Source organism: Delphinus delphis, chromosome 8 (assembly GCF_949987515.2).
Source record: "Delphinus delphis chromosome 8, mDelDel1.2, whole genome shotgun sequence".
Taxonomy (NCBI): Eukaryota; Metazoa; Chordata; class Mammalia; order Artiodactyla; family Delphinidae; genus Delphinus; species Delphinus delphis.
In genome coordinates this window covers 54141756-54154760 of record NC_082690.1, presented here as the reverse complement: position 1 = coordinate 54154760, position 13005 = coordinate 54141756, and the positions used below count along the sequence as shown (strand labels likewise).

At 53.8% G+C, this 13005-nt stretch overlaps 1 protein-coding gene across 1 annotated transcript in view; it reads right to left on the bottom strand.

The window, feature by feature from the left end:
* TENM4 (teneurin transmembrane protein 4) overlaps positions 1-12751 on the bottom strand; it is a 385173-nt gene extending 372422 nt beyond the window's left edge. The window contains exons 1-2 of the mRNA XM_060017248.1: positions 12514-12751; positions 9529-9798 (exon numbers count right to left, since the gene is read on the bottom strand). Of these exons, the coding sequence (XP_059873231.1) occupies positions 9529-9798; positions 12514-12736 (493 nt within the window). The 5' untranslated portion in view covers positions 12737-12751. The remainder of the gene's footprint in view (positions 1-9528; positions 9799-12513) is intronic.
* Between the last annotated feature and the right edge of the window lie 254 nt (positions 12752-13005).

Below are 13005 nucleotides of genomic sequence, written 5' to 3'. Positions count from 1 at the left end.
TTTTGTTTTGTTTCTTGTTTTGCAGTATGTGGGCCTCTCACTGTTGAGGCCCCTCCCGTTGTGGAGCACAGGCTCCGGACGCGCAGGCCCAACGGCCATGGCTCATGGGCCCAGCTGCTCCGCGGCATGTGGGATCCTCCCAGACCGGGGCAAGAACCCGTGTCCCGTGCATCGGCAGGCGGAGTCTCAACCACTGTGCCACCAGGGAAGCCCTCACCACTGCTGCACCCCATCATCAGAGGAAGTTGGGCCTGTAGCTTTGGGAAGAGTCTGGGGGAGGGTCTGGGCTTCTCTGAGACCTCTTCCCTAAAGAGGTCTTTTGTGGGGTTTGCACTGAGCCTGGTTCCGGGGATCCTGTGGGTAATGACTGTCAGTCTCTGCCCGCTATGCTTCATGTCTCAAACCCATATGAACCCCCAGGAACTCTTCCTCACACTTTGCTTCACATGTTTCCCTCCAGTCCAAAGTTAAAGGAAAGAAAGTCATTTCTATATTGTGGTCAGTCTGCCTGGGTTGATTAGTGTGAAATGAAACTTGTGGCAAGGACCCATGGGCTGGGGGAAACCAAATTCATCTCGACACGCTGGCTGCACGTGGCGCTCGTGCGTGATTCCCCTGGGTTCCTCTCCAGTTGCCTTTGTGCTGATGGAGAGATTCAGCTGGTTACGTGAACCCAGATTAAGGCCCCTGGATCCTCCTGTCAGCTTATCCTGTTTGGGGTGCTTTTTCTGCTGCCCGTAGCTACTCAAGGGCTTATCAGTTACCCCAACAGCCATTTACATAGGAGGAAGCTGTGGGAGGGAAGGAGAGAGATGGCCAGGTCCTACAACCCAGGGATTCCAGCTTTGTCATTATATAAGCCGTGTGACCTTTGGCAAGTCCATCTGATCCCGGAGCCCAGCTTCTTTTTGTTTTTTTTTTTTGCAGTACGCAGGCCTCTTACTATTGTGGCCTCTCCCGTAGCGGAGCACAGGCTCCGGACGCGCAGGCTCAGTGGTCATGGCTCACGGGCCCAGCCGCTCCGCGGCATGTGGGATCTTCCCCGACCGGGGCACGAACCCACGTCCCCTGCATTGGCAGGCGGACTCTCAACCACTGCGCCACCAGGGAAGCCTGCCCAGCTTCTTTTAACTGAATCATGAGGCCCTGCCCAGAAATGCATTCATTCTCCATAAGGGGGCCCTAGAAATACTACGCCAATAGTTTTTAGACAAGACTATGACAGCATGAATCATGGAATCTTCAAGCTGAGGGGTCCTTGAAGGAAAGGAATTAACATTCATCAGGTCCTGCTATGTGCCAAGTACCATTTTTTAAACTTATTATTATTTTTAACTGAATTGAATAGTAAGAAATACATTGTAAGTGGCGACCCAGTACAGGTGCTGTGTGTAAAGTACAGCTAAATAAAAATTCACAAAATAACACTGACTTCACTATGTTTGATGTACTCTATTCTGTTCTGCTCCTCTCTCATCCATTTATTCCCGTTATTTTAAATGATGGTGCTGAAACACAGCACTGATCTCAGGATCAGTTACGGCCCACAGCTGGGAAAAGGAAGCCCTGTATCTCTCATGTGCACACTTGCCTTTTGTGCTCCTTACAGCTTTAGGAGGTAGGCATGTGTTCATTCCCATGTTGCAGATGAAGAAACTGAGGCTCAGTGAGATGCAGTCATTCGCACAACATCACCCAATTCCTGAGTGGCTGAGCTGGGATTCTGAGTGTGACTCCAAGCCCATGCTGTTCCCAGTTATCTTGCTGCCTGAGAGTCCAATGATCCCATTTGGCTCAGGGGGAAACTGACGTCCAGAGAGGACAAGTAACTTGCTCAAGGTCACACTGGGTCTGGTGATAGAGCCTAACACTGAAACCAGATTCATCCCTGGATTCCACACACCCCAGCACTGGAACTAGGCTCCTGTGGGCAGGAAGCTCCTTCCTCACCATCGGTTACTCTCTTTCCTCCCTGAAGTCATCCTGGATTATATGAAGTTGAAACCGGCCAAGAGCCACTCTCCCTGGACAAAGCTGAGCTTACAAGAGGAAATAATGCCTTGCAAATGTCTTTTGGTAGGAAGTTTGTCATTGTGCACATCACTGCTTCCACTGGAACTGAAAGTCATGTTGGCTCAAATTAAAAGCAAAGCTCTAGACCACTGTACCTCTCAGCACACACAGCGGGTCCTAACCTAGTTTCACAAGCGCAATCTATCTTAATTTAGCGTAGCTTTCCGGGCCTGTTTTTCCCTCCTCCCAGTTCAGGAGGGTGCGCTTGTATTAGCACGTACTGCCCACCAGGGAGTGCTGCAGTGCGCACCAGTGGGGAGCGGATTTGGGATGTATTTAAAGTCTTCTTACAAGGAACTCACAAGAACAACAATATTAGCGGCTGTCAGATACCAGCTCCCAGATCACAGCAATTCCAGCAGAGGTGGTGCTATGGAGAGGAGGCCCCAGGTCAGACTTCACCAAGGCAGTCTGAGGCAGCTGAGCAGAAGGAAAGGCTGGAATTACGGACACAGAGAAGCCAAGATGATAACGAAAGAGATGGGACCAAGAGTCTCCTGGGGGCAGCATGACAAGGCTGGGAGCGGGAGTCGGGCAACAAGGTCAGAGATCCAGATGATCAGCAGCTGGATGGAGGGAGTATGGTGTGAGGAAGGGACAAGGGGTGTGGTTCATGACCAAGGCCATGAGCTTTGAGAGAGACAGCGGGGAGCGGCATGGGACAGGCCAACGCTAAAGGACTCTGCAGCTGGGCTGAAGGAGCTGTGAGGCCAGGAGAAGGATCAGGTGTGAGCCCCCTCCCCTTAGAGTACCTGGGACCCCATTTTGGTCACAGAACCTAAGAATACTGTAGTCTTCCTCACTGCTCACGAGGCCCTGGGGTGGAGCAGGGAAGGGCAGCTGGTTCCCCTCCCCAGGTACAGACCCCATCCTCACCATCTCCACGCACTGGTCCTGGCCTGAGCGCCCACCCCCTTTCCTGAATTACTGCAGTAGCCTCCTACTCAGACACAGCCCGCTGGAGTTCAAAACTGCTGCTTCCAGAATGACCCTGTCCAAGTATCAGTCAGACCCCGTCAGTCCCCAGCCCCCAGCCCAGAGCCTCCTGTGATTCTCCCTGCCATGGCCTGCACGTGGGCCCTACCCCACGTGCCCTCTCTGATCTCCCCACTGCAGCCACACTGGCCTCCCTGATGTTTTGGAACAATGCAGACACCCTCCTGCCCCAAGGCCCTTGAACCCGCCCTTCCCTCTGCCGGGATGGCTTTGCCTCCGGATTTCCTCGCCGCCAGCTCCCTCGCCTACCTCACATGTCATCTTCTCAGTGAAGCCTCCTCTGGCTGCACCCCCGGTCCCACCCTGGCATTCCCTATCCCCTCTCCTGTAACACTTAACATCTTGAAACATCCTATATAGTGTAGTTTTTAAGCTTGTTGATCAGTCTCCCCACTGATGAGTGGGTAGTTTTGTCTGTCTGGATCAGGCTGGAACCCCAATACCTATAACAGTAGGTGCTCAACAAACAGCTGCTAAATGACAGAGGATCTGCCTAACTCTCCAACTTTCCCTCCCAGCACTCTCTGCCCCCATATCCCCAGTCACACCCGATGTTCCAGCCTCACGGGACACACCTGACATTTGTCCTCCTCCATGCCTTCGTCCACAGAGAATGCCCTTTCTTCCCCCTCCTTACCTGGTAGAATCCCTCCCGTCCCTCAAAGCCCAGGGACCAGCACTTCTTCCATAAAACCTTCTCAGAAACCTACTGGTTGGACTTCTTCCCTTAAACCTCTACAATGTCTACTTTAAATGTCTTTTCTCCAGCATGTCACAATTAGAGAGTGACCTGGTATAATCTCTAGGGTCCTGAGTAGCTCTAACAGGTTACGGATTCAATTTCTCTTCCGGCAGTTTCTAACAGTGACAAAGAAGTTTACCTTCCGGATACAGCAAGAATCAGCTCTCAGGTTGTGTATATTTTATTAGCATTGAGCTAATGAAAACATGTTTCTATAAAACAGAACAAACTGCAGAGTGCAGTGGTCAAGAAAGATAACAGGCAGTGGAGTGAGGCAGATCTGGATTCAAACCCTGGCTCTGCCACTTACCAGCTGTGCCACTGTTAGCAAGTCACCTAAGCTCTCTAAGTCATAGTTTTCTTGACTAAGAAACTAGTCTAGGAAAATGGGGAAAGGTTAAGAATCCATGCGTTTGTTGTCTCTAAGGTTCCTTCTAGCTCCCAGATTCTCAGATGCTCTGACTGTGCTAGGCCCTCCTCAATCCTTTCTGGAACTTGGGGGCTTACAGTCCTCATTATGTGGATAACTCTGTCCAGTAAGAGACTCTAACTCCCTGGAAACATCAGGTACTTCTGCAGTATGGGAGGGAGTGTGAGCCTGCTTGTGGCGCAGAAGGGTAGTCAAATATAGGGGTAGACTCCCTACCCCAGCGGAACGAACCCAGCTTCCTGTCCTAGAGAAGGGAGACTCGTGTCCAGTGGCTGAGTAGCTACAGTACTCTGGCCGCTTAGGGAATTAATGAGAGCTTTTCTTACAGATTTTAAAAACTAAATCTGGTGAGCATGGGGCCAGGGAGGGTAGAGGATAAATGGAGTTAAATTGGTAATGAGCTTCTTTCTCACTGGGCTTCAGGATGCTCACCTAATCTACAGACTCTCAATAAACAGTCTGGCTGCCTAATTAGGTTACCCAGTAATCTCCCTTTTGACACCCAGGCTGCTTGATAATTTGGTGTAACTGTGCTTGTTTCCTTGTTTCTTTTCTAAGTGAATTTCTCAATTTGCCTCTGGGATTAGAGCTCGGGAGCAAATGCTCACTATTCCCCAGACCCACCACACCTCTTTATGCCTCCAAACCTTGGCTCCAGCAACCTGCCTCTACTGGGAAAGCTTCTCTCAGATCCCTCACGCTCAGTGCAATCCTACTCGGCTGGACTTCAAACTCTGGTGCACAGTGTGAGTGGAACGAAGGGATGAGCCTTTGTACCCTCAGGGCAAAACGAATGGCTCCTTCTACTGTCGTCCCACAGCTCTTTAAACAATATTAATAGCTAAAAGCCTTTTAACCGTTTTTAAGCGCACAATTCAACGGCATTAAGTACGTTCACGTTGTGGTGCAATCATCACCGCTATCCATCTCCAGAACTTTTCCATCATCCCAAACTGATACTTCGTACCCATTAAACACGAACTCCCCATTTCCCTTCTCCCAGCCCTGGGTAATCGCTGGCACACTGTTTTAGAAATGAGGAAACTGTGGCATAGACAGGTGAGGTGACTTGCTCAAGGTTTCAGAACTGGGACATGGTCCAGGATTTGAGAGCAAGTCTCCTCACTAGATCTGGAACCAGCTCTTTCCACCCTGCCACACTGCCTGCTAAACCTCCACCACAGATAGGGCTGCAAGGCTGTCATAGCTCCACCTCCCCTGCTATTCATCTAGATTCTTGATTCGAGAACGATGCCTGGTCCACTGAAGGAGCTCAGCATAGCTACAGAACAAATCACAGAAGGAATCTACAAAACAGACACTGTGTCCACCTGACCTCGTGGTTGGAAATGGAGCTCACACTGCAACCTCTGCTTTCTAAAAAACACTTAGAGGATGCCAAGCGTGTGCCCGGCATGATGCCAGCTCCTGCTTGCTGTGGCTCTGCTCAGTAGGAGAGGCCTGGGGGCCGGCTCCGCCTGACGCCCCTGAGGGGGAAGATTTGTGTTTACATTACCCCGTCAATTCTGTATTTATTTTGGATATTAAGCAGCGACATAAAAGCTGCTGACATTAACCTTCGGGGGCAGAAATTGGCTTTAATGGACCCATAAAAAGTTATTATTGATGGCAGCAGCATGCAGCGTCACCATGACCTCAGCAAAAGCCTCCACCGCTATCAATACTGTTGACAACTACTATTGACTAATGCAAGGCCGGATGTGGAGGCAGAGTCGATGTTCCTGTGGCTGGAAGTTGCCGGGGGTCATGCTTTGGTGTCCTCAGCTGCTGATTCCAAAAGAGGTGGGCAGAGGGCTCAAACTATAGCATCAGAGAGACCTGAGTTCAAATCCAAGCTTTGCCGACTTGCTGAATGACTGCTGTACAATCTCTGGCAAGTCAGTTGACCTTTTGGGAGCCTCAGTTTTCCCATCTGGGAAATGGGGGTGCCACGGTGCTGTCATAAGGGTTGAAGGCAATGGCCCTTGTGCAGCAGCTTGACACGATAGGTCCTCAGCATGGCCTCCCCCTGCTCCTGAAACTGGCCGTAATGTGATGTGTTGGCTGATATGTCCAGTGGAGTTAAGCCCTGTTCTGATGGTAAGATCGGAGTTCTCATCACAGATAAAAGAGAGAACTGGGCTCAGGGGGATGAATGCGAGACCAAGAGACGAGGGCAGTGGAGAAAGATGTGAGAGCGGAAGGGGCAGGAAGAAGAGGGGGAAGCCGGGAAAGAACGGAGACTTCTGCATAGAGCCTGGCTCCAGCTCAGCTAGGTACACGGCCGCCGCACGCCCTTCACCTCTGGGCCCCAGTCCTCAGCTGTAAGTTCTGGTTGACAACAAAGCTGGGAGCCATCCCTATGGCTCCTTCACTGCCAGGATGAGGTACTGTCATTAGACTCCAGTATAGCAAAGCCACTAATATAATTTTGCAGCCTGAAGCAAGTGGACAGGTGCAGGATGTCTGAGTTTGGAAGTCCAGGCCTGGAAGGGACGAGGCGGCCAGGGAGGAGCTCTTTGTTAGATCCACCTGCCCACCTCCTTTGCCTGCCCATCTTCCGCGAGCACAGTGAGACTTAGAGCGCTCTGGCCCCATGCCGAAATGCATGATTGGAAGGAGAGGGTGGTACGGCCAGGGAAGCAGGCAACCATCTCCCTGCCCCTGTTATCAGAGCCTGAAGCTGTTCAGGCTCGCCCATTATGTCGTTATCACACAACAGAGGCTTAATTCAGCTGTAATTCAGCTCTCAGGGAATATACAATAAAGTGGGTGGTGTGTGCCTCACTCTGTCATGATTTTATGGAAAAATGATCATTTGTCACCATGGCAAGAAGTCTTCAAACGAACAAACAACCCAAGTACTTTGCTGCAGAGGAAATCCACTATGATTAGGGCCACAAGGGTAAAGGTTTTAGAATCATACAGGTCTGAGTTCAGATCTCGTCTTGCTAGCTATGTGACCTACACAGGTTTCTTAACCTCTCTGGGCTACAGATTCCTTATCCGGTACAGTGAGGGTAATAAAACCTATCTCAAGGTGTTGTAGAGGGAGTAAATGAGGTCATACAGCTAAGCACTTAGCACTGGGCATGGGGGTCTAATAATCAGTAGCAGGTATTAACTAGTATTGTTGTTATTACTATCATGTTCCTCTTGTGCACCTTCACCTTAATGTAAGGACTTCGAATCACGGAATCCTAGATCTAGAAGGGCCTACAGGTAATTCAGCTCACTTATTCTCCAGAAGTGTTCACTGGAACACTGGTCCTGTCGCATGCTCTGAGAATAAAGGGTTTTTTACTCTCAGATCAATTTGGGGGATGCTGCATATAACCCTCCTTGCTAATATCTCCATTAGCATGCATATTATGTATTAAAGGCTCTGAGAAGTCCTGCAGTAAGGAAACTGGTTTAAGTTCCTTTAACTCAGTGTTTCCTACATTATTTGACCACAGAGCACTCCCCTCCACCCCTCTTCAATCTAAGAACTATTAACATTCTCAGAATACAAGAAATGCTGATTTCATTAAAACTACTTATTTTACAGATGAGGAAACTGAGGTCTAGAGAAAGGATCTAACTTATCCAATGCTACACCCTAGGTCAGTGATGGCACTGAGGCTTCCTGCCTCCCACTTAGACACCATTTTCTCTGCACAGGCCTCGCACATCAAATTCAGCGTGTAGTGCAGAGGAGAGAAGGGGGCTGCTGGCTGGGCTTGGGCCTAGGAGGTGGGAAGGTGGATGAGGGAGTGTGGATGGCTCCCCACTGCACAGAGGGGAACCCCTTCAGATGCTGAGGTCATTGACCCCCTCCCAGGGCTGGTGGAGTATCAGGGGAGGGTGACACTGCCAAGCTGGTATTTGGGACCTGCTGTTGCTCTACCTCTCAAACAGGTGCGTCCCTAGGAAAAACTCCAAGTTCTCTAGCAGCAGTGGTGGAACAAATAGTTGCCATTCTGCTGCACCTGACTTTTGTAGGAGATGGATTTCTCCACCTGACCCCGACCTTACCTAGTCTCCTGCCTGATCCCAAGTCTGGGATTGTGTTGTGCCATGACCCACTGGAGCGTCCTTTCCAGAGAATAACCCCCCTAAGCCTTCACCTCTGACCTGGTGTCTCCACACACGCCCCCCGCCACCCTCAAACCACTTCTCCAATCCCCCCCACATCCTGGGGAGGAATCAAAGGATCCTGCACTTAGAGCTGGAAACCAGTAGAGGGCACTGGTACCCGGCTTGATTCTTCCAGTTCTCGTTCAGATTGCCATCCCCACGTCCCCCTTCCCACCTCTGGTGTGGCAGGGCCAGCAGACCCCCTCACTGGACCTCTGGGAAACAAAGCCCTCTCCAGGGCAGAGGGGCTGTCCTGGTCTCTGCCACCCTCCCTAAGTCTTTGCTGCCGGACTCCAGCAGGACCTTCACGTGGGCCTCATCCACAAGCTGCCCAGAGACTGTGGGCACAAGTTGCCCAGAGACTGTGGGCACAAGGTGCCACAGAAAGGGCAATTCCCTCAGCGGGTGGCCCACTGCAGGGCTGCATCTATCTCAGGGTCCCTCAGAGATCTGCCAGCAAGGTCCGAGAGTGAAGAGGAACATCCTGAAACATGGCTCCCTTTCCTTCCCCACAAAAAAGGAGATGTGTGAATAACTTGTCCTCTTTTTCTCCCACAGCATCTCTCCGGCCTTGGAAGAGAGCTACAGAGATGAGAGTGGAAGAGTCCAGAGACAGCACTTCCTCCAATCTGCAGATGAGATCATGAGAAAGCTGGGGTAAAAACACGCGTTTTAAGTTACTCCAGCGTGACAGTTTTCGTGTGAAAGCTATCCTCTGATCAGCGTAAGACCCTGGAGTGGGGCAGCACGCGTGGCGGGTGCCCAGGGTGGTTGGGCACCTGGAGGCTGGAGGCTGCGTGAGCAGAGTTCCACCAGGACCAGGCACGGTGACCGCCAGAGAGGATGAGCTGCAGGGGATGGGCTTCCGAGTGGAAGCCTCTGGCCCATCTGCTCCCACCCGCACAGGCACCTTGTAAGCAGTAACCCTGCCCCTTCAGCACCCCTCTCATCTGGAATGAAAGTGCGGAAACCCGTCTCTGGCCTGTCACCCACAGGCGGGGGTTTCACGCGACCCTACGAGAGGCTCTGCCTTTTGACGACGGACAGCAAAGCAATTTTCCACCGACTTCACCGGAGCCCCAAGGGATGGAGCAGAAGATCAACACTGTGATTAAAACCCCCGGCCCCATAACCCAGGCGCCCGGCACAGGCCAAGCGGGCCACTCACCGGTCTCCGCGTTCTCGTGCTCCGTGTCGGTGAGCGTGAGGTTGGAGTTGGCCCGGCTGGACAGGCAGGAGCTGCGCCCCGACCGTGTGCTGCGGCCCCACAGCTGCACGGGGTGCTCGGGGGACAGCACAGGGTCGGTCTCCAGGTCGGCCTCGGAGCTGGCCCCCATGGAGTAGCCACAGTGGGGGAGGCCGATGTCTGTCCGGTACAGGGTCCCGTGCGGGGGCGTCACCTCCCCCAGGCCCAGCTCACGCAGGGTGAAGTTGGTGCCTAGGAGGGAAGGCAGGGGAGCGGGATCAGGGCGTGAGGGGCGGCATCTCCCCACCAGAAGCCCGGCCCCTACCCCAGGACTCACTCTTGTCCTTTGAGCTCACTGTGATGTTCGATACCCAGGCCTTTCCTCTGCACCCTCTCCACCAGCCCGAACCCTCCACTCCTTTATGGAGGGCCCAATACAAATGGCCCCTCATCTGAGAAGCCTCCCCTCATCCTACACCCTGTGTGGGAGTCCCTGCTTCTTCCTCCGAGCTGCCTCTGAGACTCCTCGGCCCTGGTCATGCCGCAGAGCAGAACTGCGTAAGAGCCTGGGTCCTCTGCTCGAGATGCCTCCACGGGGGCAGGGACTGTGTCCCGTTCATTCCTATTCCCTGCGCCTAGAAGGCAACCCGGTACCCAGTGCGGGCTCAGTACGTGTCTGCTAAATTGGACGGAGAGCTTCAGCTCTCCTCTTCCAGCCCAGGGAGGGCCTGCCAGCAAGGGGGGCTCCTGAGCAGGGCAGAAGCCTGGTCCATGAAATGCCAATGGTTCCCTGGGACCAGATGTTCCTTTCCAGACGGCTCAGGAAAGCCTGGAGCAGGAAAGTGAAGAAGATGGTGACCGGCTGAGAAAAGTGGGCCTTGCACAAGGAGGTCGGCTCTGCCTTCTGTTTCCTCACGCCAGGTGGGCTGTGACAGGAACCAGCAGCCTCTGCGGTAACCCAGGGAGCCAAACGCACAGCCGAGGCTGGGCCGCTGACAGGTCTCTCGAGGCCCCGGGAAAGCCTGGCTGTGCCCACGACAGAGGCCGGGAAGACCTGGGTGTGGGGAGTTCACTCAGGGATCAGTGTTTGAGGGACAAAGGGGATACTGACTTCCATGGGAAACACAGCCTCCACATTACTCAGTGTTTACTCAGGGACAGCTTCTTCCATATTTTTAACATTCCACGAGTGTACTGGGGGATGAGGAAGACCGGCAGACGAAGGCGCTAAGGATCATATTCCAGTTAAACCGCCGATCTAGGAAATGGACTTACAACCAGGCAGCACCACATCTAACCCAATCCAAGCTGCCGTCGGGTACTGATGTACAGCAACGAGCAGGGCGTGGTGCCTGACCTCACAGAGCTCACAGTCAAGCGGGGGACACACAGCCCAGGCCATGATGAAGGGCTAAAGCCCCAAGTGGGGGGATCCACGGAGAGTGTGCTGGGAGCACAGAGGCAGAGGGCGGGGTATCAGGGTGGGAGCTCAGAGGTTTGCGGATGAGAGTAACCGGGAAGAGCGGAGTAAGAAGAGAGAAGAGGTAGATGCCCGTGCTTTGAAGGATCCCGCAACCAGGGTCAGGACTGAAGAGGACACGCCTGCAAAGGAAGGAAGAAGGAACTGCCAGTGAGGCAGGAGGGGAACCCCCAGAGACGGCCTCCTCTCCCAGTCATGTGCATCGCTCTTAACCAGGAACCCCTGTGCCTCCCAGGGTCCTAGTCAGCTCCGTGTCCAGCCTGCCACAGAGTAAGTGCTCACCGAAAGGTAGTTAAATAATCAGACAGACACACTCTGGTAGCACTCTGGAGGATGGATAAAGGGAGAGGGAAGGTGGGAGGAGAGAACTCTGCTACCCTCACAGGATTTTTGAGGCTCCAGGGAGGTAACGGGAGAGAGAAAACTTTGTAAGCTGCAGTGCCCATGCCTGCTGCCTATGAGCTGAGAATGCTTCTCATTTGTTATTTATGAAGATAAGAGGGGTTCCCTTTGGAGCCTCCCGTGCTAGGATGGCATCCAGGCCAACCTGGGCCTGGCAGGGCTCACCATGTGTCCCCTCCCCTCACTGAGACCCAGAGAGAACAATCAGTAGCCGGCAGCATTTCTGAAGCACTTGCTCTGTGCAAGGGTCAAATGCTGTATTTTCAGTCCTCATCAATCCTCCCCACCACCTTGCAATTAGGAGGCATGGCTGTGATCCCACCGCCCAGGTGAAGACACTGAGGGCAGTAAAAATGGCAGAGCCAGAATTCAAATCAGGTCGGTCTGATGTCAGAGTTCGAGCTGTTAACCACAAATGGGAAAGAGCTGAAGACCCCTCGTCTTTTTTTTTTTTTTTTTTTTTTTGCGGTACGCGGGCCTCTCACTGTTGTGGCCTCTCCCGTCCGGCAGGCTCAGCGGCCATGGCTCACGGGCCCAGCCGCTCCGCGGCACGTGGGATCTTCCCGGACCGGGGCACGGACCCGCGTCCCCTGCATCGGCAGGCGGACTCTCAACCACTGCGCCACCAGGGAAGCCCAGACCCCTCGTCTTTAAAGCAGGAGAGGCAGCCTTGTTAACAGGTCAGCTTTCCCGTGGATCCAGGCCTAGTGGAGGAGGCATGGCGTCATCGCACTTACCTCGCAACGCGTCATCTCATTAGTCCTCAGGACAATTCAGTGCAGTAGCGAGTACTCATGGCCGTCTACCAGGGGAGGCTTAGAGGCGAGCCGGTGGTGGTCAGAACTCAGCTCCTAACCACCTCATTACGCCCACGACGGGGGTGAGCATGAAAACGAATGAACTAAGAATGAACTACAGGGCAGGCTCTGACCAGGTCTAGGTGCCAAACTCGCGGAGTGTTGGTGCGGACGGGCGCCCTCCACCCCGCTGGGCTCCAGTCGCTGCTCAAGCGCGCCCACGCCCGGGGGGAGGGGAGGTACACCAGTGCGCAGGCGCGCCTCAAGCCCCGCCCCGGCCGCCCTCACCTGCGCGGCAGAACTCCTCGGCCTCCTGCGGCACCATGTCCTTGACGCGGCTGCCGTAGGCGAGGCGGGCGTCCTGGTCGTAGGCCTTGAGGGTCTCGCTGGAGCTGTAGGATTTCTGCGGAGCCTTGCCCTCCTCGCTGTCTGCGGACGAGCTGGTGTAGCGGCGCTCGGCGTCGCGGCGCCGGGTCAGCGAGCGGTACGGCTTCCTCTCCTTAACGTCCATGGCCTCCGGCTGGCGCTCCTCCACATCCACGAACAGGGTCCTCGCCGCACTCAGGGCCGAGTGGTCTGGAGCCCGAGAAACCAAAGAAAGGGCGTCAGTTCCGGCCTCAGGGGGCAAAGGCAATCCCCGGGTCCACCCCGGACCTCGATTCACCCGGCAGTGCTGTGGACAAGGGGCCTCAGGCTCTGGAGGGGAGGGCGTCGCTCCACGGCCACGCAGCCATAAGTAGCACAGGGGGACTTGCACCCAAGGCTTGTTATGATGAATCC